The following is a 12375-nucleotide window of genomic DNA, read 5'->3' on the forward strand; positions in this document are numbered from 1 at the left end:
AGCAGCAGAAGAAGCTGCAGCAGCAACAGAAATGGATTGGCAGCAGCAGGAGCAAGTGCTGCACAGCAGCTACAGGGGAAAGAAGCAATGCAGGGCAAAGAAAGAAGACAGCAGTAAGGGAAGCAACAAGAAAAGCAACAGAGTTGCAGGGAAGTGAAGCAGCAACCCTGTAGTGCAGCAGCAGAAGTGCAACAGTAGGGGGAGCAGAAATGCAGTAGAAGAAAATGTAGAAAAGCAACAGAGTTGCAAGGCCTGGAAGAAACAATCAAGGCAAAAACAAAACAAAGCATGAACAAAGCCAACAGTTGATGAAATTGTGGATGACAGGGAGCTAGGGGTTGAATTCACTCTAATGTTTACTGTGTATTCTCCTATAGGAAGTTAAACACAACTATGGTATAATTTCCAAAGCACTAATTGTCTTTCTACAGCACAACTAGTCAAGAGATTATGAATTCAGCTTGAGTTGCAGCTTATCAGCAGCTCATGATCCTAACTACAAAGTATACATGGCATACATTGTGAAAGTGAGGTGATGATGAGCTAAGTTCAGGTTTTACCTAAACTTGTTTAGCTTTCTAGAGCAATGTGGTCAATATACTGACAATAAACAATAAAGCTTCATCAAGTCCCTAGCAGGGTGATTTAGAACATGATAAGCAGCATAACAGTGAGCTAGGGGTGGCACTAACAAGACATTTGCACATTAACAGGCATAATTACACATGAACAGGAGCACTGAACTAACAATACATCAAAACAATTACACAACATGGCAACAAATGCATATTACAACATCATACACAGTACAATAACAAGAAGAACATATGCAGATGATTAACAGTGCAGCAAAAATTAACATCAAACTTAACCCAATTAGGGGGAAACTTGGCTAGCCCAAGAACAGTTTTTACATCCCTAACACTTCCCTTTTATAGTTTACAAAAAATCCCCAAATTTAAGAAACCCTAAATTGAAATTAGGGTTTTTTCAATTTTCAAAATTACTCACCAAATTTCCTTGTTTGTTGTTCCTTGTCCTTCTTGTCGATGACCCATGCTCTCTTCTGCTCCTCTGCTACGAATTCAGTTCCCATCAACCTAGTTCTCTCATGTCAGAACCCTAACAGTGGGTAGGGTTAATGAAATGGGTGAAATAGGATGATGGGTTTTGTTGTCGGTTGATGGAGATGGTGGTGTTGTCGGGTGTTTGTGGTTGTGGTGGAGGTCGGGTGTTTTGTGGTGGTTGGGGTGGGTTGCAGGAGATGGTGGTTCTGCAACTGATTTTGGGAGAAGGGGAGGGTGGTCGACTGATTTGGGAAGAGGGGGGCGTTTGGTAGAGGTGTAGGGTGTTTGTTGTAGTGTTGAGCGTTTCAGCGAGGGATGATGTTTCGCGATCTGGTCCGTAGGATGTGACGATGGTAGGTGGATCGGACGGTGATGCGGAGGCAAGCGAGGAGCGACCGACCGTCGGATGAAGGGATACAACGAAGTTAACGGCTCTAGATGGGGTTAGGTGTTGTAGTGTAAGGCGGGGATATCAAACTTTGATGAACAGCAAGGGAGCAACCGTTGGATTCAGCTACCATCTAATCTGAAGGCTTGGAATTTCAGCGCTGTGGTGCTTGGCAGAGACATCAGATTTTGATGCTCAGCAAGGAGCGACCGTCGGATGCTTCTGAGAAATGATCTGATGGCTGAGGTCGGAGGCGCTTTTGTGTGTAGAAAATGAGGTTGTGCGCACCATTCTTCGCGGCTTCCTTGCGTAATTTCTCCCGGCTTTTCACTACTTTTCTGCTCTTTTCGCTCCGCGACTCATCCGAACTTTATTTATTACCTAAAAATGCAAAATTAATTAATAAAAATATTTATTCTTGAAAACAATGAAAATACAGAATATGGGATAAAATGTAGAATTAACGCACAAAAGATGAGTTAAATGCCAAGAATAATATATAGAAATATGCACTTTTTAGCACTCATCAACCACCCACTCCAATCAATGAGTTATTCATATTTTATGAATTTGTATCTGAATTGCTTATTCCTAAATCAAATCTCTGGAATGTTACCCTACTGAATCAATTGTTTGACAATGAAACTGTTAACATGATTCAAAGTTTATATATTGATCTGAACAAAGAGGATGAAGTAATCTGTATGCCTGCTAAGAATGGTTCTTTCTCAGTAAAAAGCACAGACAACATGCTCACAAAAGATCAGTGTCAAGTTCAAGTAAATGGAAACATCATCTCATCTGCTGTATGGAAGAATTTATGGAACTATAATACTGCTCACAGGATAAAGCTTTTTGCCTGGAAGTGCATAAGAGAACTTAACTCTACTAGGTACAAGCTTGCCTATTATGATTCCAATATTGAGGTTAATTGTGGAGTTTGTGGACAGCAAGAAGAAACTATGGAACATTTAATATTTATGTGTTCTCATGCAAGATCAGTTTGGAGAGGAGTTCAGGTTGATATCGAAGATGTCAGTAGAAGATTCAGTATTGTTTCAGAGTGGGCCATTAGTTGGTTCTCTGACAGAAACTATAATAATAATGTGAAACATTTGCTTACTCTTATGATAGGTATATGGGTTTTGTGGAAGGATCGCTGTGATAAAATTTATCAGTGAGTTTCTCTTAATCCTTACACTTCCATTCATAAGATTAATTATCATCTTTATTCTCATCTTCATAGCTCAGGCATCTCAACTATGTTACCACGGGATATTTGCACCTCTTTATGGATCCCACCTGAAATAGGAGTCTTTAAATTTAATATTGATGCTTCTTTTGATCCTGACACTAATCAATTGGGAACTGGCATTGTTTTACGCGATTATACAGGTGAATGCAAAGGCATCAGAGGAGAATATGCAAGTGGAGTACTAAGTGCTAAAATGGGAGAATGCATGGCAATACGAGAAGCTCTGAGCTGGGCTAAGAGAATGCAGTGCTCAATGGTTCAAGTGGAAGCCGATGCAAAGCTTGTCATACAATCAATAAATAGAGTCTCATTACTTATCCAATGGGAAAATAGAAATCTTATCAAAGAGATTAAACATTTGGCTTTAAGTTTTACTAGGTGCATTTTTTCTTTCACTAAGCGTGAGAATAATCGGGTAGCTGATATTATCTCTAAGACTGTTAGAGAATCAGCTACTGGAATAAAATCGTTTTCAAATTTTTCTACTGTCGTTTGTGATCTACTTGCAAAGGATCAAATCAAGATTTCTATCTCTTAATCAAAATTATTTTAGTTATCAAAAAAAAAAAAAGATTTAGAGTGACAGGGTTAGGTGCATTATTCCAAATTTCCTTAGCAAAGGGACAATGAAATAAAAGATGTTTTGTTGTTTCTACTGCTGCATTGCACATTGTGCAACTAGGCGTTACATTCTTTACTTTTCCTGTAATTTTAAACATTTCCATAAGAAAAGCTTAATTCTTTCTGAAATATTCATTTTCCATATAGAAGTCCAAAAAGACTCAGGTAGTGATAGGCGGCTAGTAATGTCTGAACCATTTTCATTTAACTTATCGTACATATATTTCACAGTAAATTCACCTGACCTAGTAAGAGTCCACCTTAGTTGATCTTTCCTAAGATTTAGATCTTTATCCTTAAAGAGATTTATATTACTAATTTTATGCACTAGATCATCCGGAAAGACATAAGCAATTAAAGAAGATTCCAAGAACCTGTTTCGTAGTTTATCAAGTCAGAGACATTGGTTAGGTGACTATTGGTGGCATTGCTAAGATTTTGCATATTATATTTTAAGTCTGGTATCCATAAGTCTTTCCAAATGTTGATATCTTTTCCATTTCCTACTTCCCAGATACTGAATTTTGAATCAATTCTAATCCTAGACTTATGCCTTTCCAAATATAAGAGCCTTTTGCAGTATATTTAGTCCTAAAAGGGGATTTTTTCCTAAAATGATGTGTTCCCAATGTTTTAACCCAAAGAGCATTTGGTTCTTTCAACATTCTCCAAGCAATTTTTGCTAGCATTGCAAGGTTAACTTTTCGAGCATCCTTAAACCCTAAACCTCCTTTACTAATAGGTTTACAAAGAGAATGCCAAGCTTTTGGATAATAACCTTTTCCTGCTATATCTTTACCCCACCAAAAGTCCATTTGTAAAGCATTAATCTTATTTGTTGTCTGTTTTGGTAAAAGGAAACAACCCATTTGATAAGTTGGGATACTTGACATAACAACTCTATTTAGGAGTGCTCTACTAGGTTTAGAAAGAACCAGTCTTTTCCACCCTTTAGATTTAGATTCCATTCTTTCTATAATAGGTGCAAAGGTTTTAATCTTGGACCTGTCTATGAAAAGAGGAGCACCTAGATAACAGTCTTTAAGGTTAATATGTTTTATTTTAAGAATTTTGGATAGAAGTCTTTGATGTTTTGGTTCCACTTTCTTACTAAAAAATACTCCAGATTTCTCAAAATTTATTAGCTGTTTTGAGGCTTTGCTAAACTTAGCAATAGTATCTAAGAGATTTCTACACTCAACTAGGTCTGCTTTGACAAACATAAGACAATCATCGGCGAAAAAGAGATGAGAAATTGGTTCACTCTTAGATGTTATTTTAAATCCATGAAGTTTCTTATCTTGCTCTTGAATTAGTAGCATTCTAGAAAAGATTTCCATACATATTATAAATAAATATGGTGATAAAGGATCACCTTGCCGAAGACCTCTAGTAGGGTTAAAAGTTTCTCTTGGTGTTCCATTGAGGAGGACAGAGATGGACGTAGTAGATATACATTGTTCTGTAAGCTGACAAACTTCGAAATTAAACCCAAAAGTTTGAAGAGATTTCAGAAGGAATTTCTAGTGTATTCTATCAAACGCTTTAGACATATCGATTTTTATTCCTAGTCCCCATGTTCTAGTCTTTCTCTTTTTGAAAGAGTGAATCAGCTCCTGAGCTATTATAATATTGTCTGAAATTTTCCTTGAGGACAAGAAAGCGGATTGAAATGGAGAAATTATCTTATCTAAAGGAGGTTTTATCCTATTTTCTAAAAAAATTGCTATGACTTTGTAAACAGTGTTACAAAGTCCAATTGGTCTAAAATGGGTTGGATTTTTAGGATGTTTGATTTTTGGTATCAAGAAGAGATGAATTTTGTTTAAGTCAAGGTTCATACTTTTGTTAGCAAAAAAATCTTGGATAGTTTTAGTCACTTGAGATCCCACTAATTCCCAGTTATGTAAAAAGAAACTTACGGGGAATTCATCTGGTCCTGGGGATTTATTGGGTTTCATGTTTTTTAGGACAAGAAGAATTCCATCTCTACAAGGGATTCCTAGTATGTTAAGGTTATCCTCACTGGATATGACAGAGCTGATATTTTTAAAAATATCATTGACATAGTCTGAGTCTAAAGATGGTTCAATGAAGAGGGATCGGAAGTATGAAGTTAACAAGATATGGATTTCCTTTTTGTCTTTTGTAACATTATTCTGGGAGTTCAAGAGACTTTCAATATTGTTCCATTTCCTCCTTCTAAGAGTTATAGTATGAAAATATTTAGTGTTCCTTTCTCCTAAAGAAATTATGTTATCCCTAGACTGTTGTTTGGATATTGCTTCTTGGGTATCGTAAAGAGATTCTAGTTCCTTTAGTTTATCAATTAAATTTTTTTAGTTGATAAGCAGTCATTCTACTAGATTTAAGTCTTTCTATCTCCTCCAATAGTTTACCTATCTGCTTAACAGGGAGACCAAAGATATTCTTTTTCCAATCCAACATATTTGTTCCTACATTATTCAGATTTTGAACTAGGGAAGAAGCGGATTCTATTCCTTCAATCATAGGAGTCCAGGATTGCTCAATAACTTGAATACAAAAGAGATGTTTTAGCCAAGTATCATAGAATTTAAAAAACCCACTCAGATTTATTAAAGACAATGTCTAAGGTCAATAAGATGGGACAATGGTCTGAGCCAACTTCTACTAAGTGGGAGAGAGATGCATTTGTGAATTGTGTGTGCCAGTCTGCATTAATCACTGCCTTGTCCAATCTTTCTTTAATGTTCTGGTCTCCCCATATCCTAAGTATAATCATTGCTAGAGTATCCTAAATCATAGAGACCGGCTCTTTCTAAGATTGCAGCATAATATTCACTTTTGTTTTTTTTTGTAAGGTAGTCCTCCTAATTTTTCCGACTGATTAAATATCATGTTGAAATCACCTATTACTATCCATGGCATCTGTCTTAGCATAATTTGTGTACTTATTTCTTCCAGGAAATCCCAAGAAATATTTCTAGAAGAGGGATAAGGGCTGCCATAAAAGCATGTTAAAACCTATTGCTTAGAATCAAAGGAAGTTTTTACTAAGATATTAATCATATTTAAACTCCAGTGGACTATTTCGAATTGAATTCCATCTATCCAAGCTATTACTAATCCCCCTGCTGTTCCTATTGGATCTACAATATGATAATTAGGGTAAGAGGAAACTAATCTTTTAACTAATGGTCTTTGGTTTTTAGTTTCAGACAAAAACAAAATTTCAGGTTTTTCCTTACTAATAAGATGATTAAGATGATTTTGTGTTAATGGGTTTCTACATCCTTGAATGTTCCAGGCTAGAATCTTCATTAGAGAGATTGTAAAACTTGCAGATGGTAAAAATTTAAATAACAGAAATGTAACAAGCAAGTATATCAATCTGATAACTTAATACTGACAAAAATATGAAAGGTTAAGAGCATTGACAGGAGACAGTTATGTAATATGACTAGAAAATTGTAGAAAAAATTAGGTTATAGAATAAGGGCAGTACTTGTGTCTCTTCTTGATGCTTTGAAGGAGATAATTCAGGAAAGGGAATTGGCGTAATGGCACTTGAATGAGATCCATGTTCCAGAAGATTCGACCCATATTGATTAATTTTAAAAACAGATTCATCAACAGATGGAAATGAGCAAGTTTTATCAGAAGCCGAAGAAGAAGAGAGAAAATCTGAAACTGAGATTTTAAAAGCAGATTTTGGCTGAGTAATAGGGGTTTTGAAAGATGATGCAATGCAAAGAAGATTTTCAGATACAGCAGTTGTAGGAAGAAAAGGTGAGGATAAAAATGAGGCTACAGAAATTAGAGATTCAAAGGAATCCCTAGCATTCACAAAAGGGGTAGAAGAATTGTGTCTCTCTCCACTAGAAAGGGATAAAGGATCCGAGACCAGAACCGGGTTAGATATATTATGGTCCAAGCTGGACCCATTAATAATCTCTGATTCAGACAACCTTATTTCTGCCAGAACTCGGAAGGTTTCTGAGTTAGCCGATCCAAATGAATCAGAATCTGATTCAGGTAATGGAATAAAATTTTCAGGTAAATTAAAAGGAAAGGTTCTTTTTCCTAAAACTGAAGATGTTGATTCCGGAATATCCTCATCAATTGTAAAGGGTCCTAACACCTCATAGTTGTTCTGACTATTTCTAAAAGCTGGCTCCTCATCCACGTAAGTTCTAAAGATATCAGTAAAAGTGTCTCTAACTCCAGGAAGGTTGAGATAAGTTTCTACCGGCACTGACTCTCCATTACTACTCACATTATCTTTAGGGTTCCAAATTTTCACTAGCTCATCTTTCAGCCAGTTCATGTCATCACTCGGATAGGGTGAGTTAACAGAAATATCATAAATATCTTCTAAGGGTCTCCCTTTCAAGATTGCACAATTTTCCACTTTGTGCCCTAAATGCAAACAATGAGAACATAATTTAGAAGGTAGGTTCAGGTAACTGAAGTATATAGAAGTTACCGGGAAATTTCCCACTTTGACTAGGAGATGATTTATAAGAGGTTTTTCTATATTTATCCAAACTAAGACTCTAGGTAAAATCTCAGAGCTCTCTGATCCCATGCAAACCCTAGCCACTTGTCCGATTTTACTTGATATTAATTCAAGCATATCCTTTGATCTATGCTCACTTTTTGCATTAAAAATAGTATCCCATAATGGGATCTCGTTAACCATATCCGTAAATATGCTCATCCCTTGAAAAGCAGTTGTAGCTGCAAGAACGTTTCCGAAAGGGTATCACGGACCATTGGAGGAGATCCGATGAAAGTCTTCAGCTGAACGAAAAGTTATTATGAAGAGATTAGGGTCTACTTCTCGAATCTGGAAGCCCATATTTGCACCCTAAAAATTATTTAAAACTCCTCTGATTTCCCAGTGTTTCAGAACAACAGTTGAGAAAACTCTGGCTAAAATGCTATTTGGTTTAATCCCAAAATCTCTAATAAAAGCAGGAGGAGTGGGTAGGATTCCTACATTACTATGGTTCGCAAACCTTTGAGCTAAGGAAAGGACACTAAGGTGTTTATAGAGATCAGAAGGTTCTCCCATTGAAGAAGGAAAGAAGAGAATGGAAAAGCAAGGAGATAAACAAGATAGTAAGAAAAGATAAATGGGTAGAATAAATAGAGTCAAGAGGAGGGGAGAACATGGGAGATCTTAGTCCGTGACTGATGCGAAAAACAACGGATATTATATCTAAGGCATTGGCCAATCCTAGCTCAACAACAAGAAAGGTTTGGACAATCCTGAAAGACAACAAAAAGAAAAGACGATAAGGGAAACCTATGACTAAACGAAAACTAGGTTAAAGTTGTGTCTTAGGTACAAAAACCAACATAAAAGTCAGAGCTAAAGGTTTTCTATTCTAACTATCTCAAATAAATTGCTCAAAGAAAAGAATGCCAAGTCAAAACATAGTAGTGAAACAAAAGTGAATCCAGCCCCGTTCAAGAATAGGGAAAAAGGAATGAAAGCCCAAAAATGGTTAATTACGTATTAAAAGCCCATAACTAAAAACCGAAAGAGTTGATGAACTCTCATGCTGGCCTAAACCAAATAAGAAGTCATGATGTGGTAATTAAACCGTAGTCAAATGTTAATTGTAATTAACTTATTAATTCCATGATTGTGATTTCTCTAAACTAGTTCGAGTCCTTCTAGTGTTCTTTGGTCTTTAGACACCGGGTAATAGGTCTATGTAGGTTGTCAATCTTAGTAAAAATAATTCAAAGGAAGATTAAAAACTATTATCATTAAAGATAAAACCTAGTTAGACTCTATTATATAGTTGTATTCTTAGATTTGAATATCTAGAGAAAATCTAGTGTATCTTCAGAAATCATAGAGAAGGTTACGCTAACCACAGGTCACTCATACTGATACAGAGGAACATTGAGCAGGGACTTCCTATAGATGATGCTATTCTGTTTGTTGAGATGCCTCCCGGCTTTGAGTATGAATACATTTTCAGAATGGAAGCCCGGTATAACATGAGGAGAGGAAAGGGACATTTTGCTGAGTCAGAGGAAGAAGAAATTGGTGAAGCGAATGCAGGAGCACTCTAATGAATCAAACAACATCATCGTTTCGTCTAGGGTTTAAGAAGAAGGGAGCATGAGAAGTTATCTTTTGGTATTTTATATGTTGGTCTAGTAAGTTTATCTAGTATGTTATCTGGAATGGTATTATGCACTATTCTTATGTTTATCCGTCTTTTGGAGATATAAAATAAGTTATTTTGGATGAATGATTAAAAGGAACGGAGTATTTTGGGGTATCCTAATTTGATTTTCTTTGAATTTAGACTATGGCTAACTACTGAACAAGACGGGTAAAGATTCCACACACAAATCCGGCACCGGAGAAAAGTTCATCAAAAACAGAGGAGCAAATAGATAACAATGGTACCAATCAATGCTAAGAATGGAATAAGAAACAAAAAATATCATAATTGAATGCAATCTAGCAGTTAAATGCAATATGAGAAATTCATTTTATGCAATTCAGCCTTTGAGGTTTGAAAAACGAAAAGAAATTTGAAGAAATTTTTCAAAGAAAATTTTGGGGGGGGGGGGGGGGGGGGGGGGGGGGGGGGGGGGGGAGGGGGGGGGGGGGGGGGAAATAGTCGTTAGAGGAGAGAGGGGAGAGCCATACTTGATTGTTGCGCACCATGTTGCCCATTCCCTACATAATCCTAAATCTGTTACGCAACATACGGTGAGCATTTGCATTCAAAATCTATATAACCAGGATGTCACTATAATATGGACATTTTCAAAAAAGAGAAGATAACCAACTGGGGAGAACATCTATTGCAGCTGTTAGTTGGATGGATTGGAATGTCAGGATGTACAAAATTATCAAATTGGTCCCCTATAACTTAAGTAATTTCAGCGTTTACCTTAAACGTGCATGCGCAAAAATTTGTGCCTTCCATCATGTATTATCCTACTCTTCCTTCGGCTAATTGGAGGCCTACTCAGATTTTTTTTCTTTTTTTTTTTTTGATACAAAACTACTCAGATTATTGAGGCCTACTAAATTTAACTCCCAACTAGATGGGGATAGGGTATCTAAGTTGGGTAAAATTACTCAATTACCCTTTAAAACTTAATACTAAAATTCTAATATATTACATTCTCATTTCAATTTCCATCAAATCAACCTAACCACTGATTTATCTCTTTTTAAATCCGATTTATCAATTATATAATGAGGATGCCAAAACGAATGAAGCGAATCGGTGCCATTTAGTTTTCCTAGTGTTAGTGATCCAGGAGTCGAAAAGTGGTTCGAAATAAAGAATCAATGTTGAAAACGGTTAAGAAAGACGAATAAACTTTGAGCTTAATAATAGCAGTAGAAATAGTTCTAATCAGGTACTTTTCGATCAACCCAATACTTAGAAATTAAACATTTTCAAATGTAGGTTTTTTCTTAAACCTGAAATTATCGATGTTCATGTTCACATTCAATGATTGCTCTGTTCAGTTGATATTCATGACCATATCGGATGATTGCTTTTGGTGTTATTTGTGATTGAAAAACATCAAACCAGAATTTGTGGACGTGTTTCTGTTGGTTATTTTTGCTAGAATCGGTTGATGTTATATGTAGAGTCTGTGATTTCGCAGTTATCAAGACAATAATCATCCAATATAAATGTTTATATTGATTATATGTGGAGAAAAATGCCCAAATCATTTGGTATTTTTATCCTAGAATTGGTGCATATGAACGCCCTTATTCACCGATTCATAGTGGTTATTGCTAGGAATCGGTTTAGTTGGTTGTACGTGAGGTCGATTGTAAACTTGGAATTCCTAACTAATTTACTTCAATTGGTTGTTGTTCATCATATATTTCCATCTTATTTACGGAAAATGGAAAGCAAAAGCAAGCGGCAGAGAGATTGAAGTGGAGACATGACCTTGTCGAAAGGAAGGTAAATATTTAGGGGCTAAACACCGTAGATTCTTGGGAGTAATGCTAAAGCGCTCTCCGTCAATGAACTGAAGTCAATTGAAGTTGATAACACAAGAACAATATGAACCTAATACACAAAGTGACAAAGAAGTGAATAAAGAAAAAAGTGATGATGACGAAGGAAATGTCAATAAAAGTGAAGTTGATGATGAAAGAAAGGTAAGAACAACAACGAGGTAAAGAAAAAGCTCCAAAGGGACCACCGGAAAAAGAAAAATAAAAAGAATTCATGCCCAAGCCGGAGAAAATGTTACCTCGCGGCCCTGGTCCACCTATTTATGGTTTACCGGTGATGGAGGAGTGGTGTTATGGGGGCACGAACACAGTTCAGATATTGTTTTTTGTACAACTATAGTAATTATCTCTACCTTATGTTATGTCTCGAACTTTTATTCAAGTTATCGCATATTTTTTATTCAGTGTTTTGATCATTGTCTATTGGCATGTGTTTTATGATCACAATCATGTCGATGTCTTCTTAAGGTTGGATATCATCGGGTATAATGGTCATATGGATAAAGAAGCATATGAAGCGACAACCTGTGGATGCTTCGAGGTTGTATGTTGCGGTAACAAAAATAGTAGTTGGATATTACAACCTCTTGTTTCTGACTTCTGCCAGAGGTGTTACGCGGAAATAGATACTTTCCATCTTCCAATTGGAAATATGAAAATAACTTCAAATAATATGCAGTTGATTACTTATATAAACGTAGCAGGTAATTAAAGCCATGAGTGGGAACGACTATGTGAAGGAGCTTGACTGGAAAACTATTTACGATTTCACTAAGAGGGTGTTTGGTTGGGATGATACGAAGACTAAGTTGAGGATACTAGTAGGTAAAACAAAGCAAATAGTGTATTCTATTTTAAGAGCTTGAGGCACCAATTCTTGGGAACAAAGGATATTCGTAAAAATGAAAGTTCAGTGAGCGCCGTCTCAAGACTACAGGCTGCACATGTATCCTCTATATCTTGGGATCCTGGTGGAGGCAACCTAACGCAGCGGTGTGCACTTGCACCCCTAGCGCAGCTGACTTCAAATCTT

General features: G+C 36.4%; 1 protein-coding gene across 1 annotated transcript; it reads left to right on the forward strand.

The window, feature by feature from the left end:
• Positions 1 to 2108: 2108 nt before the first annotated feature.
• LOC113291315 lies at positions 2109 to 3248 on the forward strand. The gene is made up of 2 exons (XM_026540863.1): positions 2109 to 2589; positions 2707 to 3248. Exons 1-2 carry the CDS (start codon positions 2109 to 2111, stop codon positions 3246 to 3248), a joined length of 1023 nt encoding a protein of 340 aa, XP_026396648.1.
• Positions 3249 to 12375: the final 9127 nt, after the last annotated feature.

This window comes from Papaver somniferum, chromosome 6, assembly GCF_003573695.1.
Source record: "Papaver somniferum cultivar HN1 chromosome 6, ASM357369v1, whole genome shotgun sequence".
Taxonomy (NCBI): domain Eukaryota; kingdom Viridiplantae; phylum Streptophyta; class Magnoliopsida; order Ranunculales; family Papaveraceae; genus Papaver; species Papaver somniferum.